The following is a 23,090-nucleotide window of genomic DNA, read 5'->3' on the forward strand; positions in this document are numbered from 1 at the left end:
AGAAAGAAAGAAAGAAAGAAAGAAAGAAAGAAAGAAAGAAAGAAAGAGAAAGAAAGAAAGAAAGAAATAGAGAAAAGAAAAAAGAAAAACTAGGAGACCTTAGTAACAAATATGTTCCAGGAACTCTTCCTATACCAGATGTCCTCAATTATAAATAATAATTTAAAAAAATTCATTCTGGGTTATGTTAAACTGAGTGTTACTTTTCAAAGATCTTATTACCAAGTTGTAAGTGAAGAAGTTACATTTGTTCCCCTCTAACTTAAAGAGAAGAAAACCTTTGGCTTTCCTTTTCTAAAGCGGCTTAAATATTCAGTAGCTCTGTTACATACCAAAGAGGCAGAACGTTTGGTTCTAAAGCACAGTTGCTGTTCAAAGGTCTCAGAAAATTTCTCAATTTTGGAATGGGATCTTCCTTTTGATTCCAGCGGCTCCTTGAATGATCCATCCTCTGAGTATTTTCTGCAATCCCGCATGTGGCTACGGCATCGAAATTCCTGGTCCTCATGAGAATGCCTTCTAGGGAGACGGTCAGATGATCGGCATCGGAATTCCTGGTCCTCATGAGAATGCCTTCTAGGATGGCGGTCAGATGATGGAATTCTGGGAAGCACAGGAAGCTGAGAATACAGAATGAAAAATTGTATAATATAAAGAGACTATACAATATTAGCATAGAGGCAGAATGTCTATAAACTACTAACTAAATAAATCTCATGTTGAGTTGATATGTTATCTTTGTAAAGGGGAAATAAATCTTGGGACCCGCAAATCACTAAGCTAAATGGAAAAGTCAAGCTGGGAACTCCTTAGGGCCAATATGCCTCCCATTCTTTCAAAGTCACTCCTATGCCCATTTGTTTATCTCATGCATTGAGACAAATGCATATCTGATTACCTCCTTCGGAGAAGCTAAACAGAAACTCAAAAACTCATTTGTCTCTTAACTACCCATGACCTGGAAGCCCTGCCCACTTTGGGTCTTCCCACCTTTGCTTTGAGTTGTCCTGCCTTTCCAAATCGAACCAATGTTCATCTCGCATATGTCGATTGATGTCTCATATCTCCCTAGAATATATAAAACCAAACTGTGCCCTGACTCTCTTGGGCACATGTCATCAGGACCTCCTGAGTCTGTGTCATGGTTATGAATCTTCAGCCGTGGCAAAATAAAATTTTTAAATTAACTGAGACCTATATCAGATTTTGGGGGCTCACATTTTGGCAACCATGAAGGGATTCTGAGTGGAGGTACCCCTGACCTTTGACAAATCTTTTATCGGTGCTTGGCACCAGCATGAGCTAATTTTATGACTCAAACTGAGGAAAGAGACCCAAGCATCTAAGATCAGCTCCCCCTTGACTTCCACACTGCATTTCAATAGAAGAAAAGGCTGGCCAACTGGCACCTCCTTAATTGCCTTCCCATAGATGGCATGCATAGTATGGGGGAATCTTTCTGGAAGGCATTGTTTTTACTTAAACAAGATCAAACCCCCACCCCCCTCCTACTCCATCGACCAAACCCTTTCATGTATAATATCTAGAGTTGTAAGCCTATATAAAGGCAGAGCTTCTTTTTGTTAGATGAGCTTGGCTGTTAGACAACTATGTCACCTTGCTCCTGGCTGAAATAAATTACTTCTTCCTTCCTAGTTCGATGTCCAAACAGTCTGTTTCTTGTGGCCGCTCCTGCTTCAAAACCAATAGGGCAATTTACTGAGGTTTGAGAGCACCTCTTCCAGAGAATCCTTGTTCTCCCAAAATTTGGTCAAGATCTAAAGTTTATTTTTCTGTACCCCTCCTCTTTTTTTTTTTTTTTTTTTTTTTTTGAGTTTTACTTGCTTCCCACAAGGAAGGCAAGATTTCCTGTTTCCATGATGATGGAAGGCAGGTAACTCCTTTATGGAGTTTGCACTCACTTCCAACAGGGAAGATGAGGGTTTTTTTTCCCCTTTTTCTTAGGATGGTAGAGAGCAGTCTATAGCCTGAGACTCATCCCTAAGTAAGTAACTGAATTAGGGTTTATCTTGGCTAAAGTTATGATTAACATCCAGCTGGCATTAATTTCTTTTTGCCCTTAGAGCACCTAGTGACCACATAAGTTGTGCAATCATTTGTTTTGCTTAACAATTTTTATTGTTGATTATTTCTGTTTTTGTTGTTGTTTCAATCTTTTTCCCAATGGGTTTCATCAACTCCACCTGTCTTGATCAAATCCAAAGGAAATTTCCAAAATTATGAAAAAAAAAAAGGAAATATTTTTTCTTTTGACTACTGACGAGGCCTTGTTTACATAACGAGGCCATCTTTTTGCTAGCCAAGCCAAACTGAAAGCAACTGAAAGCTGTTACCCCACGTTGCAGTTTGATAGCTAAGGTCCTGCCTTCTTTTTTCCACCATGACAGCCTGGCTTTTGGTTCTGAAATAAAGCCCTTTCTGGTTTGATACTTGGTACTTCTGTAATAACCACAATTTGTCCTAGCTAAAATATGGTAATAAAATTTTAAAAGATTTTTTTTAAGGATCTCAATGATTAAAAAAGCTTACATCCAAGATGTGTGTATATATATGCATATGTGTGTATGTTTGTGTTTAAAAGGCCTTCATGTTTTGTTTCATTTCTGTCTCTTAGGACCTTGTCCTTTTTTAAGCAAAAGTTTTTTTCTTCTCAGTTGACTAAATCCTGCTTTATTCATTTACTTCTGCTGTCTCTCCTTTCTCTTACACCCTCTGCTGCATGAGGGACCTAAAATAGTTTATAATAGCCCAGGGTTCTTTAACAAAAACAGAGAAGGTGCTAGCCTCCCTTTGGGGAGAAACCTGTTTTTCCTTATGGAACCACAAGAGTGTAAACAGACAAGTTCATCTCAGCTTTTAAACTGCTTTTGTATTGTGTCACCTGATTTATTGATTAAAATAGTTACTGCAACAGAGGCTACTTGGGTTTGTAAAGAAGAGTGTAATGTCTTTGTTTTTTAAAAAAATTTGTTTTAAATAAACATCACATGATCTAGCCTCCAAAAATTCTCCATTTTTGGAAACCCAGGACTCAGTGTGGGCTCTGCCCAAAGCTCAGACATCCAGTTAAGACAGGCAGTCCCTATGTAAATAAAATTAGTCTCCTTATACAATCCTATGATAGATTTGTATAATTTTATGTTTTATTTGGCATTTACCTTTAATCTCCCTCTAGCACACAAGACTTTTTCTCTCCATACCTTATAATGTAGTTTTTGCTATTACATTTTTCACCTGAGTTGTTTTCTTTAATATGCAAATTTAAGGCTATTTAACTGACAACTGCCTAGGGTTGTGAAACAGGTTATCAAGAATCTGAAGTCTAAGATAGGAGAAAAAAAAGATTTTTGTGAATCTATAAGATGTACTTCTATCAGCATGCCTAACACCTCTTTGTATTTATGTGTTGTATACACAATGTTTTACTACTGAAAATATATAAAAGAGCTCTAATTAATTTGCTTAAAGAAAAATAAAAGCACTTGAATCAAATACTTTATCAGGAAAAAAGAAAAGACTAGTCAAATGCTTTTTCAACTTTATGTAACTTAAGTAAAATCTTAAGCTAACCTTAAAATTATTGGTAAAGTAATATCAGAAATGTTTTAAGAACTGCCAGCATACATTTTCATTTGAATTTATTAATCAAGTAATTTCATGCCTGTCCCTGCCAAATACTAAAAGGTGACAAAATTTGACACAGGGTTTACAAAACTATTATCCTAGCCAAAAACAGAATGATCTTTACTTGTGTAATCTTTAATAAATAAGACATTGATATTGGTTTAATAAAAATAGCTACGTCTTGACTTTAGTAAGATTACCATAACTTGTAATCTCTGGCTGTAGGCAGTCTAGTCCACAGGCAATGAGGCTTGTTTTGGGAAACGACTGTTATTGTTTTTGTTTCAAAGTTACATTATAAACTAAGTTCCTCCCAAAGTGAGTTCAGCCTATGCCCAGGAATAAACAAGGACATGGAGTCAGTAAGGTCAAATATTTTTCACTGTCTCAGTTATAATTTTGCAATGGTGGTTCCATAACTTTAAATGATGACTATCACAGTTTTCACAAATAATCGAGGTAAACAATTAAAATAATTAGGTAAATGTAATGGGATAAATACTTGTAGACAAATTTGCCATAATTTAGAATCCAAAGTTAAATTAAATAATAGATATTTCATTATTTGGGTATTTTCTAATAAAAATATATTTGTAGGAAAATATTCTTTCTTAAAGAAAAGGTATGGCATTTCAAAAAAAGAAGAACAATTTTTGTCTAATTCAAAGCTTATTTAAAGATCATGTATAAAACAAGGTAACAGGAACCAGGAAATAGGAGGGATATAAGAAAAAGTTATAAAAATAATGAGGGTTTTTTGTTTTTTTTGGTAAGAAAGATTAAAGAGAAATAATTTCATAGGAGGAAGAGTCTTGTATAGTAAATTTAGTCCTAGAGAAAAATGACTGGTTGTGTAAGAAAGAGGGATGCTCAGGACAAACTGGAAAATCCAAGCATGTCATGAATGATCTGTGTAAGTCATTATAAGAGGATTTGTTTTTTTAAAAACCAAAAACTTTTATATGATCAAGTTGTCATAATATTATTAGGTTTTGGTTTGCTTTAAAAAACTGAAATTTTAAAAATTTTTAATTAAAGTTATTAAATCGTGTATCTCTCTGCATGCACTTTTAAAGTACTTGTAACACTGAATTACAGGCTTTGACTCCTGGACTTAAAAAGAAAACCAAGTCCTGATAGCAATTAAAGCCCCATCTTTAGGCCCTGTAGAAAATGTCAATCAAAATAAACTGCATTCCTGAGACACAAGGCCAGAAATTTGAGCTATTCAACTCCTTAAGGCCTGGGGACTATCAAGGAAGATGTGGGTGTGCAAGATTGTAAGGGCCAATTTTGAGAGATAAAATAAGTTCAGTTTCTCCATAATTTTTTTAGAGGAAGTCTCACTCTGTCACCCAGGCTGGAGTATAGTGCTGCAATCTCAACTCATTGCAACCTCTGGCACCTGGGTTCAAGTGATTCTCCTGCCTCAGCCTCCCAAGTAGCTGAGGTTACAGGTGCCTACCACCAAGCCTGGCTAATTTTTGTGTTTTAGTAGAGATGGGGTTTCACCATGTTGGTCAGCCTGGTCTGAAACTCCTGACCGCAAATGATCTGCCTGCCTTGGCCTCCCAAAGTGCTGGGATTACAGGCATGATCCACTGCACCTGGCCAGTTTCTCTATAAATAAATCATCAATGTCAAAGGCACATTGATGCGAGACCAGCATATGGGCCCCTATGTCAAAGTAACAAGGTTTTCTTGAAGCATTAGCCAACTTCTTAATAAAGTTTATAAAAGGCTTATGGAAGTTACCTTATGGTCAAGATTAAAAATTTTATAGATTGCTTATAAAATTTTAAAAAACAAATTTAATTGGCTTCTTGCTGTTTTTATTAGGGCTTATTGTTTGGAAAATAAGTCTCCTATCTCAAAGAATGAAGATTTCACCTTTTAAAAAAAATCCTTTGGGTTATCACTTTGGTTAAACAAAATGACTTATTTTTCAGTGACCTGTGATCCTATTTTGTGATATCAAGTGTTTTAAATTTTTGATATTTAATAAACATTCCAAATCAAATAATAAATTACATATTTTTCTGACCTAATTAGTTCTTTAAGATATCAGGTTCCCTAAAGTCCAGAAATGGCATATTTGGCTTAGTTGGTATAACAATTATAAAGAAAGCATTGTCAGATATAAAATGGTGTTTGGTTTTCTTAGGGGTGTATTTGTATAAATATGTTATTGGCATGTGTTCCAAAATGATGGGAAACTCCTATAATTCTGAGATGACTTAATGTACATTGTCAGTAATAATTATAATTGTTAGGTTAAATTATCATGTGCCACAGAAGTAACAAATTTATTTGTCAATTGTCTTTAACTATGGCTGCCCTAAAACATTTTTGTCATCCATGGACAAATGTTGTCTTGTTTTGGTCCTCTTTAGAAGGTGGTTTTATAATCAGCTATAAAACTCTAACAGAGAGGCTGGACATGGTGGCTCAAGACTGTAAGACTAGCACATTGGGAGACCAAGTCAGGTGTATCATGAGGTCATGAGTTCAAGACTAGTCTGGCCAACATAGTGAAACCCTGTCTCTACTAAAAATACAAAAAATTAGCCAGGTGTGGTGGTGGGTGCCTGTAATCCCAGCTATTCAAGAGGCTGAGTCAGGAGAATAGCTTGAACTTGGGAGGCGGAGGTTGCAGTGAGCTGAGATCATGCCACTGCACTCTAGCCCAGGCAACAGTGCGAGACTCCAACTCAAAAAAAAAGAAAGAAATTCTAACAGGTGCTCTTGAATGCAGGATTCCAATAACTTTGGAAATTGTGACATCAGAATAGAAGAAAAACTTCAGAACTCATAGAGAGCTGAAATGTTCATGACTATCAAGCAGAACAGGAATTAACTGCATCAACTAAACTAATAGAAGTCTGAAGTAATCTTTTTAACTTTTTGCTTAAAACATTGCTGATCCTTTGTTTTGTTTTTCAGAGTCAAGAAAACTTTTAAGCTATTTATAACAGTTTCTAAAAACTGAGCAAAGTATAGTCCTATGAACAAAATCTGGAGCATATTTGTTTTCTCTTTACCTGATTTCTCTAGAATTCGGAAACTATTTGTGAGGATTCCTAACTTATGGCAATGCAGTTATTTGCCTAAGTGCCATAAAAATCTGTTTTCATTTATAACAGGACATAATCGAAGAAACTTTTTATTTTACCAAGGCTTTGACTGGAATGGTGTGCTTTCCTTTACGGAATCAAACTTGACTTACAAAGCCAATAAAAATCCCTGGGGAAAACTGGCCTCAAACTTGTCTACACAATCCCTGTACAGGGTTCCTGACCTGTCATAAGTAAAGAATGTCACTTTCCTGCAGGCCTAGGAGCCCCAGGTTTTATCTTAGAACCTCAAAAGGAGAGGATCACCCAACTCAGTGCAGCTTTTAAAAAAGTCTTATCTGGCCGGGCGCGGTGGCTCAAGCCTGTAATCCCAGCACTTTGGGAGGCCGAGGCGGGTGGATCACGAGGTCAAGAGATCGAGACCATCCTGGTCAACATGGTGAAACCCCGTCTCTACTAAAACTACAAAAAATTAGCTGGGCATGGTGGCGCGTGCCTGTAGTCCCAGCTACTCAGGAGGCTGAGGCAGGAGAATTGCCTGAACCCAGGAGGCGGAGGTTGCGGTGAGCCGAGATCGTGCCATTGCACTCCCACCCGGGAAAAAAGAAGGAAACCCCGGTCTCAAAAAAAAAAAAAAAAAAAAAGTCTTATCTGAGATTCCTTCTATGGAACGAAGTTCCATCAAAGCAATTTAAAAGCCTATGTAAAAAGTAATGATTCTTGTTACAAATGATTAGGCCAAGTATAATAGAGCAAAAAAAAAAAAAATACCATGATTTGTCTTTCATAAAAATGGGAAACTGGAGAGAGAAAAATTGTTTCAAAAACTATAGCACTCCTGTTGTTAGAGTCTAGTCTTGTCTAATGTTTTTAAATTTTTATTATTTTCTATAGTTTGGACTGAATTCTAAATTTTCTTGGCTACAAGTCTTCAAAATAATGTTTTCCATTTTTTTTCCTTCTTTTTTTCACCATGTTTTTCTAATTTGGAGTCACCAAAAACCAGGCTGTGCTTTCATAAAGCCCTTCAAACTGAAGCTAGGCAACTTAAACTTCAGAAGAAAATAACAACGACCTACTTACATACATAAGCCACTTTCATGCCTGCCTATTCATGTATGGACTTCAGAGTAATGTGGCCTATATTGATTTTCCAGAATTGCTCTTTTGTTTGTTGTTTTTCTTCCTTTCTCCCTCTGTTTTCTCTTCAAAAGACATGTGACTTCACAACTTGCTAAAAAATGAGCCTGCCTAATGACTCAAGACCTACCTGTCTAGGAATAAACCATGAGAGATCAGATGAAACCTGAGATCACTCATTTTCTTCTAAAATACCTATTCCAAAAGATTTTTAAAAGCAAAGAATGAAAATGTGAAAGAAAAATAAATCTCGGGGTCCCCAAATCACTAAGCTAAAGGGAAAAGTCAGGCTGGGAACAGCTTAGGGCAAACCTGCCTCCCATTCTTTCTAAGTCACCCCTCTGCTCACTGAGATAAACACATATCTGATTGCCTCCTTTGGAGAGGCCAATCAAAAACTCAAAAGAATGCAACCATTTGTCTCTTATCTATCCATAACCTGGAAGTCCCCTCCCTGCTTTTAGTCTTCCTGCCTTTACTTTGAGTTGTCCTGTCTTTCCAAATCGAACCAATATTCATCTTGTATATGTTGATTGATGTCTCATGTCTCCCTAGAATGTATAAAACCAAACTGTGCTCTGACCACCTTGGGCACTTGTCATCAGGACCTTCTGAGGCCATGTCACAGGGGTGCATCCTCCATCTTGGCAAAATTAACTTTCTAAATTAACTGAGACCTGTCTCAGATTTTCAGGGTTCACATCTTGATCAGTAAGACTTTTCTCCTATAGTGAGGCAGCAGAGTCAACTGGTTAAAACACTAAGTAGAACATCCTTAGTCTAGCTTTGTTGTTTACTAGTCTGCCATTAGAACACTAAAACAAAAGATGCCAAGCCTTCAGCTGATATGTAAAAATAAATTCCAAAATGATTTTTAAATTTTTTTAATGGAGCCATAAATGTTTAAGAAATATAAAGGTAAGTATTCATGTAATTTTTGTATGGAGAAAAAAATTCTAAGCAAAAGAGCAATGGAAGAAGTCATAAGGAAAAAATCAACTTCACTATATAAAAATATAAAGCTAGGCCAGGCATGGTGGCTCACGCCTGTAATCCCAGCACTTTGGGAGGCCAAGGGTAGTGAATCACCTGATGTCAGGGGTTTGAAACCAGCCGGGCCAGCATGATGTAACCCTGTCTCTATTAAAAATACAAAAAAAAAAATTAGCTGGGTGTGGTGGTGGGCACCTGTAATCCCAGCAACTTGGGAGACTGAGGCACGAGAATCACTTGAACCCAGGAGGCAAAGCTTGCAGTGAGCTGAGATCACACCACTGCACTCCAGTCCGGGCAACAAAGTGAGACTCCATCACCAAAATAAAAATAAAAAATATATATGTAAAGCTAATGCGTATCAAAAGCAACATAAACAAATTTAAACTATAGGTTAAGTACATCTCACACACATAAAAAGAGGTCATCTAATACAATGACATCAATCATTAACATCACAATTGGAAAATGGGCAAAGAACAGACAGTTTAGAGAAGCCAAACTTTTTGAAATAATTATGACACTTGCTTTCTCAATTTCTCTGACTCCCCAACTCGCTCCAGTCCAGCTTTCTCACCCACAGCTAATTTTGATCAGGATATTGGTCTTCATGTTGCCAAATTCTGTGCATTTTTTGGTCATCTTAGTCACTCTGTAGCATTCAACTCATCCCCAGGACCCTTTGAAAACACGGTTTCCTTGCTTGCTACCACCGCACCCTCCTGCTTTCCCTTTGATCTTCTTGCCACTGTGACTTAGACAGTCCCTCACTTCTTCCTTCTATCAGCTCATAACTGTTGGGGATACCCAAAGTTCTAGACCAGTCTTTCTTTTCTACCTTTCCTTTCTCACTTTACACCATCTCCCCAAATAGCTTATCCTTGAGCTTCCATTTCTAACTAGTCTGATTTCCTAATTTATGTCAGTAGCCTAGCCTTCTCTGAGCTTCTGCCCATTTGGCTTCTCTTGGTGTCCCACAGGTACCCAATCTGACTTGACACAATCTGAATTCATCATCTCTCTCCCCAACCTGCTCCTCCAGTGCCCACTAACTTAGCAGAGAGTACCACAATTCACCTGCTTACTCAGGTCAGTAACTCAGAAGCAACCCTCCACATCCAACTGCCAAGTCAGCAGATTCCACCTCTCAAGTACCTCTCAAAACCATCCACGTCTTTCTAGAGCCAGTATTACGACCCTAGTCCAAGTCACCGTTATCTTTTACCCAGATTACAGCTCTAGCCTCCTAATAGTAAATATCCTGTGTCCACTCCCAATTCCTTTATTTCATTGTTCCCACAATGGCCAGATGGTTAAAATAACAGCAAACTCATACCTGCTCCCCTTCTCATATTGCCCCTCACCTTGCACCACCTCCTCCCTTCGGTGACATAGCCTCATTGGTCTTTGATTTCTTCCTCCAGCTCTCCTGCTCCCGTGTAGTGCAGGCACTGGCACGGGCTCCTCCCTGCCAGTGACTTCATCCATGACCCTACGCCCTCATCTTTCTAATCATCCTTCAGTGATGGCAAAAACTGCATTTCCCCAGAAAGCCTTTTCTACCTCTCTGATTCGTTCAGGTTCCTCCAGATGCTCTCCTGGAATCGAATACTTCTCCTTTGGGATACTTATCACAACTGTAATCAGTAATTTGGGTAATTTTGCTCAGTGCCTCTCCTCCCACCAGATTATGTGCTGCATCATATCAAGGGCCATGTTTTACTCTCTACTAATAGCCAGCACCTTGCCTTGTTCATGGCATAGGTTCATTAAATATATATTGAATGTGCAATATAAAGAACTAAAAAAAAAAGAAAATACCAAATGGTTATGACTGTTAATAATTAGCAGTCAAAGATTACATAAAATAACAATATTTTACCTTTCAGGTTAGGGGAAAAAATGTGTTTTAATAATACCAACACTGACAAGAGTACAGGGAGACAGGAACTATTATACCTTACTGATGGGATTATAAGTGTGTGCAGCCATCTTAGAAAACCTTGGGAAATATGTGTTAAGAAGCTTAAAATATCAGTATCCACCAGTTAGAATGGCGATCATTAAAAAATCTGGAGACAACAGATGCTGGAGAGGATGTGGAGAAATAGGAACACTTTTACACTGTTGGTGGGAGTGTAAATTAGTTCAACCATTGTGGAAGATAGTGTGGCGATTCCTCAAGGACCTAGAAATAGAAATTCCATTTGACCCAGCAATCCCATTACTGGGTATATACCCAAAGGACTATAAATTGTTCTACTCTAAGGACACATGCACACGAATGTTCATTGCAGCACTGTTTACAATAGCAAAGACCTGGAACCAACCCAAATGCCCATCGATGATAGACTGGACAGGGAAAATGTGGCACATATACACCATGGAATATTACACAGCCAACAAAAACGATGAGTTCGTGTCCTTTGTAGGGACATGGATGAACCTGGAAACCATCATTCTCAGCAAACTGACACAAGAGCAGAAGATCAAACACCGCATGTTCTCACTCATAGGCGGGTGTTGAATAATGAGAACACATGGACACAGGGAGGGGAGCACTACACACTGGGTTCTGTTGGGAGGAAATAGGGGAGGGATGGTAGGGGGTGGGGAGTTAGGGAGAGATAGCATGGGGAGAAATGTCAGATACAGGTGAAGGGGAGGAAGGCAGCAAATCACACTGCCACGTGCACACTGCCAAACATGCAACAATCTTGCATGTTCTTCACATGTACCCCAAAACCTAAAATGCAATTAAAAAAAAAGAAAAAAAAGAAAACTTGCAGACTTAGGCGCTGAACCCAATATCAATAAATAACTTCAAAATCAATATATATATCAGTATCCAAGAAGATGTAAAAAAGAAAAAAAAAACAAGCTTAAAACATTCCCCTCCTTAGATCCAGTCATTGTGTGTTGTTATGGGCTGAACTATGTCCCCCTAAAAATTGTAGGTTGAAACCCTAACCCCCGGCAGCTCTGAATGTCACCGCATTTAGCTACGGGGCTTTAAAGAGGTGATTAAGTTAAAATGAGGCCATTAGAGTGAGCCCTAATCCAATCTGGCTGGTGTCTTATAAGAAGAGGAAATTTGAACACGTAGAGAGACAGCAGAGTTACCCACTTACAGAAGAAAGAACATGGAAAATCACAGTGAGAAAGCAGCCATCTGCAATCAAAAGAGAGGCCTCCGAAGAAGCCTTACTCTTGGACTTCCCAGCCTCCAGAACTGTAAGAAAATAAATTTCTCTTGTTTAAGCCACCTGGTCTGTGGTATTTTGTTATGGCAGCACTGGCAAACATATGCGTATCTTTCTAGATATCCATACCTAGAAACTTACTCTCAAACAATAATCAGAAATACAGTTAAAGATGTGTAAAGCTGCCAGAATACCTAAGGTAAATCTGTATATATTAGTTCATTTACTAAAGAGCAGTCATGGTAGTAGGTGCTGTGGATAGGATGGGGAGCAAAACAGACTCTTAGAACTTGCATCTACATAGGAGATAAATGTTAAACAATAGGGCATGTGCCTACATCCTTGGCTAAGTGCTATAAGGGGAAGTTCAAGGTGCAATGAAAGGGTAGAACAGGATATAACTACATATATTGGGATGGGTGTTAGGGGGTCAGGGGAGAAGGATCCAGAGAGAATTCTGTGAATGTGTGATGATTGAGCTACAAGCTGAAGGAAGGGCAAGGGTTAGAGGACAGGGACTGCTTTCTGCCTGGAGATGAGCACCACATGGGCAGAGCCACTGCCATGGAAGAAGCTTGCTGGCGTGGCAGTGCTGGGGAGCACAGAGGACCAAGAGAGCTGGAATGAGACATTGAGGGATTTCAAGTAGGGCAATATCCCAAGATTGGTAATGTTAAAATATATCAAACTCTTACCAAAGGTTTTTCTCTGTAATGTGCTATTGTTTTCTTCCTTTTCCTTTTTTTTTTTTTTTTTTTAATTTATGGGGAATATGTATTATATTGTCAGGAAAACAAAATAATAATGCATTAAAGTTTTGAGACTGAGAGTGAAATGGATGTTTGTACAAATGTTCTTTTTCATTAAGGAGCCTAAAAAGAATGACAAGAGTTTGATCACAACATAAAGTGTGTACTCAAAACCCCTTACATCAGATAGATTTCCCAGTTCATCTCTTTGTTGTGACTTTGTGGAAAATGGGCTTAAAAGAACTGTAATTGGTGACAGGGAGAAGCTCCTCCTCTTAAAAAATGTTTACTTGCTATGTGAGCACTCTTCCTGAAATTCTGTATGCCTTCCTAAGGTAATTTTCCTCAATAAGATCTAAAACAATGTCCCAAATGGCTTAAAATAGCCTCACCCATCTGTCCCCTACTTTGTGACTCACGCTGCAGCACCTGGGTTGACATCTTCTCACACTCTGAACTCGCCCTGGGATCCTGGTCTACAGCGTTGCAGCAGGCACTGACTGTGAGGCAAACGACTGCCTGTACACCGACGCTCCTGGTTAGAGTGCTCCAACCAGCGTGAGTCCTTCCCTTACGGTCCCAGAGCAACAAACTCCATCAAAGAAAATCCCGTGCATTCTCTGCCCCCAAGTTATTCGTTCTCATTTTAAAAGAAATTGGTTTTAAGACAGTGAAACAAGTCTGTATGTCACTATAATGGTAGATGCATGCCATTATACATTTGTACAAACCCATAAAATGTATAACAGCAAGAGTGAACCCTAATGTGTCAAATATGGACTCTGTGTGACAATGATGTGTCAATGTGGGTTCATGAATTGTAACAAATGTACTCCTCTAGTCAGGAAGGTTAATCATGGGAGAGGTATGCATATCTGGGAGTATGGGGGCTATGGGAAATCTCTGTACCTGCCACTCAATATTGCTTTGAACCTAAAACAGATCTAAAAAAGAAAGTCTTTTTTTTTAAGTGCCAATGAACTTAGAAGGGAAGGTGGGGAGGGGGCGATTGGTTATATAATATCTTCACCTCAAGAGCTTACCTACTTGATGTTCTTTATTTTGGCTTAATTGCAATCAACCTTCAGTTGTATCCCTCCCACCCTGTAGTCAATGGTTAACAGCAAGATGAGACACAATGAGGAGAAAGATCCAGGTGCTGTGATAACAAGGCCCATATTGAGTCCTAGTGCACAGTATATACCAGGCACTCTGGGGCCATGTCCTAGATAGTTAACTTCAGAATAAAGTCTACAAGGGCATCTTCCCCTTTTACAGGTGAGGAAATGGAATCTTAGTGAGGCTAAGTCTTGCCTAAGACTATGTGACTAGTGACTTTATTAGAGAGATAAAGTGACATGCCTAAGCTTGTGACATCTGGTTCTGGATTAGCAGTACTAAATCCTTTATCTTCAACAGCGGCAACAACTTTATTCTATTTACATGTGAAACTGCCTGCAAACGTGCCTTTTAACCGTGTGCCAATTTGAACAGAATTCTATTATAAAGGCATTAATAATAATCTATAGGTCTTCAGGAATTCATCTGAAAGAACTTTACATGAGGAGTATTTTACAATGTAGTGTAATGCTATCATCAGAACCAAGAGGACTACAAATGGGTAGGAAACACTTTCAGGGAAAACATTCAAAGGTTCAGCTGGTAAAATGATAGTTCTTTTAGAAATAATAAAGATATGCCTAGTAACCATGCACTATACATCCTTTTGGGAAGCCAAACAATGTTTTAAACCAATCAGTCCAATAACTTTTTTTAATTGGGAAAATGAACAGACCCTGCTTGGTCACACTGTTACACACGAAATCAATGCAATAGCATCACCAACAACCTATCATAAGTTATATAGTGGCTACAGAGGAAAGATATAAGAAGAAGCTGCTGTGAGCTTATAACACTTCACACCTCAGGCACTTGGAATCTTTCCTTAGAGCAAAATTCAAGGACTGTCTCACTCATCCTGAAACTGCAGCAGCCACACTAAGCCCATCTGAACCATATGCCACTGAGATCATCACCCAAAATGACATTAAATTAAGTTGTGTATAATAATGTTTTTTCTGCTACCTCTCCACTCTCTGGTGATGATGCTTATTATGAAAATGTGTTAGTCGGCTTGGGCTGCTATAACAAAATACCATAGGCTGAGTAGCTTAAACAACAGAAATTTGCACAGTTCTGGAGGCTGGGAAGTCCCAGATCTAGGTTCTAGCTAATTCAGTTCCTGGTGAGGGCTCTCTTCCTGGCTTGCAGATGGCGGCCTTCTCACTGTGCCCTCACATGACTTCTTTATGCATATGTGGTGAGAGAGAGAGAAAGAACAAGCTCTCTGATGTCCCTTCTTATAAGGGTATTAATCCCATGAGGCCAGGAACCCACCCTCATGAACTCATCTAACCCTAATTACCTCCCAAAGGCTCCATCTCCAAATACCATCACATTGGAAATTAGGGCTTCAACATATGAATGGGGGAAATGGGAGCACAAACATTCACTCCATAACAGAACATATGCTACCTGCCAATGTTCAATATAAAATCACCAATGATCTTTCCATTGCAATATAAAAGAGAAACATAAAAGACAATGAAGTAAAGGGAAAATTAAAAACTCTCGAATTTTGTGCAGTAATTAACTAAGGGCATCCGGAAAAAAAATTTCCCAGTGTCAATGTCTGACAGAGGAGGAGGAGGAGGTGCAGAGGGAGGAGATGGGGAGGGGGAGGAGAAAAGGGAGAGGGAAAGCATCTTATTAGGTATGTAAACTAAAAATAAAATCCTAAGCACGCCATCAACTGAACAGACCCCCTCTTGGCCAAGGGAATTCCATCAAAACCTTAAAAACTTAGTTCCCAGCCATGATGAGACGGGAGGTCAGATGCACCTCACTGTACTCCCTATCATTAATGGTTTAGACACAACAACTGACCAGCATTAATGTTAGAATAGAGATCATAAAACTGACAGAACAAACTCTTTGTGGCAATAAGATACCTAATTATAAACAGGACCTACGCCCACGCCAGGAAAGGGTGAAGTCGGGCACTACCACCACCACTCCCCACCCCGACAATCACACACACACTTAAAGAATACACTAGGCTCTGACTGCCATAGGTTTTTCTTTTCCTCTAGCAGCTAAACAAGCACCGGCCCTGATGTAAACAGTATTAAAACAATTTGCAGCCCCATCAGATGCTGACCAGCTGATTCTCCTGTTCCACCAGCCATTACTACATTTTTGATTGGACAAGAGATTGATTTCAATAACTTTCTCCTGATAAGACCACCAACCATGGACTGGTTCTAGCTGGTTTATGGAGGCTGCACACTCATTCATCTTCCTGTCCTAAGAAGACCTTTATACGAATAGGGCCTAATTGTAATATATTTAAATGTTAAGTCTCCATCCCAAAATGAACGTGGGTCATACATGCTACACCCATGTTTGTTCAAAATGCCTGTGTCTGGACCACCTTCATGAATATTCATAGCTCCTCCTATAACCTGTTGCATATGTATGTTTAGCCAACCTGTTTTGAAGTGCTTGACAGTGTCTCTGGAGGCTACGCTTCCCAGGCTGTGGGATGATCACCTTGCAGGTTGTAAGCTTTACAAGAAATAAAGTCCTCTCTCCTGTTCTAAATGTAAACATTGTAGGGTTTTTTTTTTAAACAAATTAATAGGTACCAGGCACTGTCCAAAACACTATATGTGCATTACTTATTGAATATTCATGGTACTTTTATGAGGCCCGTACTATGATCATCAATCCCATTTACATGTGGGGAACTGGAGGCAAACAGAGCTCAAGCAGCTTGCTCAGAGTTATGCTGCTAGGAAATGAAGGATATGGGAGGCCACTCCAGAGCACTGGCTCCTGACCACCTCTCTCTGCTGCCTTTCTAGCAACTCCTCCACCTTAGCACATAGTAGAAGAGAGAAAATTCCACAGAACATTATGCTAAGAGCTTCCCTATAGAGTTGTCACTGGTACCTGAAATTCTATCATTAGTTTCATTTCCTTGGATTAAGGAATTTACTCCTATTAAAATTAAATTCAAATATCTGAAATACAAGAGGCTACTGCCAATCATGACACTTGATAATTTGTATTCTCTCCCAGGTTTGTGAGAACTCCCCTAAGAGAGCCATGCCCCACCTGCCCTGTAGTGAGATACTATAAGAATGAGAGTGTAGCCATCTGTAAGTAGATCAATGATAAAAAAATAAAATTACAAATATCATTCATCACTTTAAAGTGAGAACATGGAGGGAAAATATACAATGGAGAAAGGTAATTTTATTTTATTTTTTAAAAAAAGAGGGCCAGGCGCAGTGGCCCATGTCGTAATCACAGCAGTTTGGGAGGCCAAGGCAGGCAGATCTCCTGAGGTCAGGAGTTTGAGACCAGCCTGGTCAACATGGTGAAACCCTGTCTCTACTAAAAATACAAAAATCAGCCAGGTGCGGTGGTGCGTGCCTGAAATTTTGACTACTCAGGAGGCTGAGGCAGGAGAGTCACTTGAATCTAGGAGGGGAAGGTTGCAGTGAGCTGAGATCTCATCATCACACTCCAGCCTGGGCAATAGAATGAGAAGAAAGAAAGACAGAAAGAGAGAGAGAGAAAGAAAGAAAAAAAGGAGGCATCAAAAGAAAGGAAGAGAAAAAGAGAATGAAAGAAAAAAAAAAAAAAGGCATCATCTTACCTGACTTCGAACTATACTACAAAGCTAGAGTAACCAAAACAGCCTGGTACAGGTACCAAAACAGACATATAGACCAATAGAATAGAGACCTCAGCAATAAGACCACACATCTACAACCATCCGATCTTTGGCAAGTCCCACAGAAACAAGCAATGCGAATGGATTCCCTACGTAATAAATGGTTCTGGGAAAACTGGAGAGCCATATGCAGAAAACTGAAACTGGACCCCTTCCTTACACCTTATCCAAAAATTAACTCATGGTGGACTAAGGACTTAAATGTAAAACCCAAAACCATAACAACCCTAGAAGAAAACCTAGGCAGTACCATTAAGGACATAGGTAAGGGCAAAGACTTCATGATGAAAACACCAAAAGCAATTACAACAAAAGCCAAAATTGACAAATTGAATCTAATTAAACTAAAGAGCTTCTGCACAGCAAAAGAAACTAGCATCAGAGTGAACAGGCAACATACAGAATGGGAGGAAATGTTTGCAATCTACCCATCTGACAAAAGTCTAGTATCTAGAATCTGCAATGAACTTAAACAAATTTACAAGAAAAAAACAAAACAATGCCATCAAAAAGTGGGCAAATGATATGAACAGACACTTCTCAAAAGACGTTTATGCTGCCAAACAAACATACGGAAAAAAGCTCAACATTGCTGATTAGAGAAATGCAAATCAAACCACAATGAGATACCATCTCACGCCAGTTAGAATGATGATCATTAAAAAGTCAGGAAACAGGCCGGGCGTGGTGGCTCACGCCTGTAATCCCAGTACTTTAGGAGGCCGAGGCGGGTGGATCACGAGGTCAAGAGATCGAGACCATCCTGGTCAACACGGTGAAACCCCGTCTCTACTAAAAATACAAAAAATCAGCTGGGCATGGTGGCGCATGCCTATAATCCCAGCTACTCAGGAGGCTGAGGCAGGAGAATTGCCTGAACCCAGGACGCGGAGGTTGCGGTGAGCCGAGATTGCGCCATTGCACTCCAGCCTGGGTAACAAGAGTGAAACTCCGTCTCAAAAAAAAAAAAAAAGTCAGGAAACAACAGATGCTGGAGAGGATGTGGAGAAATAGGAACTCTTTTACACTGTTGGTGGGAATGTAAATTAAATGTTCAGCCATTGTGGAAGACAGTCTGGCAATTCCTCAAGGATTTAGAACCAGAAATACCATTTGACCAAACAATCCCATGAGCAGGTATATACCCCCCAAAATATAAATCATTCCACTATAAAGACGCATGCACACGTATGTTTATTGCAGCACTATTTACAATGGCAAAGAAATGGGACCAACCCAAATGCCCATCAGTGATAGACTGGATAAAGAAAATGTGGCACATCTACACCATGGAATACTATGCAGCCATAAAAAAGAATGAGATCATGTCCTTTGCAGGGACATGGATGAAGCTGGAAGCCATCATTCTCAGCAAACTAACACAAGAATAGAAAACCAAACACCACATGTTCTCACTCACAAGTGGGAGTTGAACATTGATAACACATAGACACAGGGAGGGGAACATCACACACTGGGGCCTATTGGAGGATGGGGGACAAGGGGAGGGACAGCATTAGGACAAATGCCTAATGCATGAAAGGCTTAAAACCTAAATGACAGGTTGATGGCTGCAGCAAACCACAGTGGTACATGTATACCTATGTAATGAACCTGCACATTCTACACATGTATCCCAGAACTTTAAAAAAAAAAAAAAAGAAAGAAAAAATATTGGTGTACACTGGTAGAGACTTATTCTATATCCCTCAAATTATATCATGTAGGCAGTATATATGGTGTCTGCCCTGGAGCATAGAAGAAACCCTGTGAGTCCATCTGAAGTTATAAAAGCCCTTGGCCAATAAACTCAGTTTCTCCTCCAAAAGATCTTTCATTTAGTGCAATCTTTCCCTCCACGAGGCCCAGATGACATAGAACAATGTTAAGAGAACCATGTTAAGCTGAAGGAGATGATGACTAGAAAACAAAACAGACTGAAAATATTAAAAATGCACTTCCACAGAATAAATAAATGACAGGGAAACTGTTTTACTTCAGTTTTGTATTCATACGATGTTGGCGAGAGAAGGCAAATCAGTTCAATTAAAAGAGAGATTTCATATTACTTTTTTTCCACCAAGGACAACAGAAAAATAATGTCAGATTTCTTTATTCACTTTAATTCAGCAATCACAGGTTCTTGTGAGTCTGGGGAAAAAGCGTGCTCTAGAAAAAGGCCTAAGCTTTACCCTTTCTTATACCTCGTTCTTTCTGCCAAATTCGTGTTCTCTACTAGACTGACAGTTCCACAGTTGTGGGGACTGGACACGTCTTCCTTCACCCTGTGAGCCTGGGACAATGCTTGGCTCACAGTAGGTGTTCAATAAATACGTTAAATAAATTCATGTTCCAGCACTGAGGTTTTGTGTGAATCATTGTGTGTGACTGATGAAGATGTATTAGAACCTACATTCAAGGAGAAGTGGGGAAAAAAAGAAAGTACATTCAAAGTAGGCAAAGGGGGGGATGCTCTTCTCTTCCTATGTGTATAGTACTGAATGTCATATTGATGGATATAGATGATTAAAAGGTTGACGGAGGGAAGGGCCTTAGATTAGAGCAGTCGGGAGAGAAGAAAAAAGTAAGGATAAAAGTAAGCTTTTCTTTTTAAGGTATTTTCATTAGCTCAAAGCAGACACAAAATTGAAAACCAAATTGTTCCTTAAAGTAAGAATATATATATATATATATATATATTTTTTTTTTTTTTTTTTTTAGACAAGGTCTCATTCTGTCACCCGGTTGGAGAGCGGTGGCTTAATCACAGTTCACTGCAGCCTTAACCTCTTGGGCTCAAGCGATCTTCTCACCTCAGCCTTCCAAGTAGCTGGCACTATGGGAGCGCCACCACACCCTGCTATTTTGTGTGTGTATGTATGTATTTATTTATAGAGATAGAGTCTCACTATGTTGCCCAGGCTGGTCTCAAACTCCTTAGTTCAAGTGATCTTCCCGCCTTGGCCCCCCCAGTGCTGGGATTCCAGGTGTGAACCTCAGCACCAGGCTGAAAGTCAGAATATTTGAGTACATTTTAGAGACAGAAAGCAGGTTAATTCAGGCAAATGCCTGAAGCAGGGATGAGCAGATAAAGATGACAGAAGAACACAATTTACAAGTGTTATACGCAATAGATGCTGTGATTCCATCATAGATTAAGGCAAACAACATCGCAACTAAAAGTGAATTCTGTAAATAGCGTAACTATCTCTGTTTTAAAAGCCACATAGATGCCAAAGTTTATTCAAGGAACTAGTAAACTGCGTTTGTTTCTTTGTTTTTGTATTTCCTGTGGCTCTAAGAAGCCAATGTAATAAATAGTAAATCGCGGTGTTCGTTTTTGTTTATCCCTGTTCTGACATCTGGAAACTGGAAACCAATCATACTCCTGGTTCACACAGCCTGGATATGTCGCTCGATGTGGAACATAGATTAAAATGAGAGGCGATAAGCAGGTGCTTACCTTATCACAGGCATGGAAAGTTAGAGGTAGAAGGATTCTTAGAGATCACTCAGTCCAACACCCCCGTCTTTTTCACTTAAGGAACCTGAAGCTGAAAGAAGTGTTGACGATTGCCCTTTGTCCCTGAGTAGGCATTTGGCAAGGGATCTATTCTGACATATTTGTGTCTCAAAGAATTCTGATTCCTCAAACTTGCTGATCACCAGGAGTCATAGAGGTTGCCTTACACGCTTTTATATATCTTACAGACATGATGTGTCTTCGAAGCATGGAGTTAAAAATAAAATAATGTTACCCCAAAACTTACTTGGTTCTGGGGTTGACAACAGCAGGGGATTGGGAAAGTATCACCTGGTAGCTGGCATTTAATGTGACTTATAAAAAAGAAAAGCTGTATTATTGCTGTGTAACTGTGAAGCAGAGGACATATGTGGAGTCTTCCAGCATCACAGTAGAACAGAGAGAATAGCTGCCTGGACCTGTCACTGAGTCCGCAGCTGGTCAAGCCCAACCATTCCCCTCTTGGGGGCTTGCCTGCTAGTATCTTGTTCCCCAGCTCTCAGGCGCTCTGCCTAGCCATAAAAGAGTGCTGAGGGCAGGAGAATTTTAGCTCCCTCTCCCATCAGGAAAGCAAATGGGCTCCCTGAGAGGAAAAGAAGTATGTCAGATTTATCAAAGGTAGTGACTTGTTATAGGGATCCCCAGTTCCTTAGAGGTCTGCCAAAGAGGGGAACAATTTTCAGTATTGCAAATGGAAATCACACGTTGAGCCACAAGGCTACACAGACTAAGTATAGCATCAAGTGTCTTTCCTTTGGCTTAAATTCTGTCACTCCATGGGATTATCTCTGGCTTCTCAGGAGCTCTGGAGAGTGGTTAGAGGTATCTTAGATAACTAAAAATGAAGAAATTATTACCCATTAGATGAAAATCAGGTCCCTTGAAAGACAAGATGAAATAATAAGAGGGATTTCTGTGGGTATGAGAAAGATTTGGAAGTACTGGTTTTAAACCAAAGAAAACTTTATATCCACATTTCTCAAAAAAAATTATCTAAGAGAAACCCCATCCCCTGCTCCAGCTCTCCCCTCTGGTCCATGACGATCACTCACTGGGCAGGGCAGGGAGGTTTTCCTGTGACTGGTGGCTTGCGGTCGGTGGCGTTCCCGGAGTCCTCTCTGATCCTCTTCTCTCCAGCTGTGGCCCCAGAAGCTGCTCATCCATTTGGCAAAAGAGACATCATCATCATCATCATCTTTGTGCTCCATGTAAAGGTGATGCCAAATATTGAAGGCCTGTTCCTAAATCTGACAGAAGGAAATATCACCCAACAGGGCTGGCAGTGAACCCTAGGATCTCCCCCAAAAGGCAAAATGAAACTGGTATTTTAAAATGGTCTCCGATGCTGGCATCCTTAAAGGAGAAAGATTTACTAAACAACCACTTCATCATCAGGCAGCCTTGGGCAATGTCTATTTATAAATTGTGCAGCCCACATTCCCCTCCCCCTTGTCTTTTTAAATTGAGAGGCTTTCTAATCCTTCCATTGCTGGGGCTTGTGCCTCGCAGCCTAAGGGTGGGAAGCAGAGTCCACTGCCTGGTTTTCCCTGTGCTTTGCTGCCAATGGCATGTGATGGCATCTCCAGCTGTCAATGATGATGGAGCATGACCCTCACAGTATGCCTGTCAGCTCCAGGCAAGCTCTGAAATGGGGCCACATACAAGGAACAGACTGACCACAGCTTGGAAGGTAGCCAGCTGCTGCCAAGTCTTATCTAGACCTAGATACTCTCCTAATAAAATGATACTGATATAAAATCCAGCTCCTGGATCAAAAAGAGTTGTTTTTTAAATTGAGGTATTACTTATACATGTACAAATGTAAATAATATACAAGTACATGTAAAAGATACAAACCGTGAGTGCACAGCTTGATGAATTTTTACGTATGTACCACAGGGTAGTAACCCCTGAGTTACCAGCACCATGCAGGTAAAGACATAGACCATTTCCAGCACC

At 39.6% G+C, this 23,090-nt stretch overlaps 1 protein-coding gene across 1 annotated transcript in view; it reads right to left on the minus strand.

Moving 5' to 3' along the window:
• Positions 1–22,934, minus strand: part of LNP1 (leukemia NUP98 fusion partner 1) — a 28,466-nt gene extending 5,532 nt beyond the window's left edge. The window contains exons 1-2 of the mRNA XM_032299335.1: positions 22,184–22,934; positions 333–620 (exon numbers count right to left, since the gene is read on the minus strand). Coding sequence (XP_032155226.1) covers positions 333–620; positions 22,184–22,339 — 444 coding nt within the window. The 5' untranslated portion in view covers positions 22,340–22,934. The remainder of the gene's footprint in view (positions 1–332; positions 621–22,183) is intronic.
• Positions 22,935–23,090: the final 156 nt, after the last annotated feature.

This window comes from Sapajus apella, unplaced genomic scaffold (assembly GCF_009761245.1).
Source record: "Sapajus apella isolate SASKATOON/1434 unplaced genomic scaffold, GSC_monkey_1.0 scaffold40, whole genome shotgun sequence".
NCBI classification, from domain to species: Eukaryota; Metazoa; Chordata; class Mammalia; order Primates; family Cebidae; genus Sapajus; species Sapajus apella.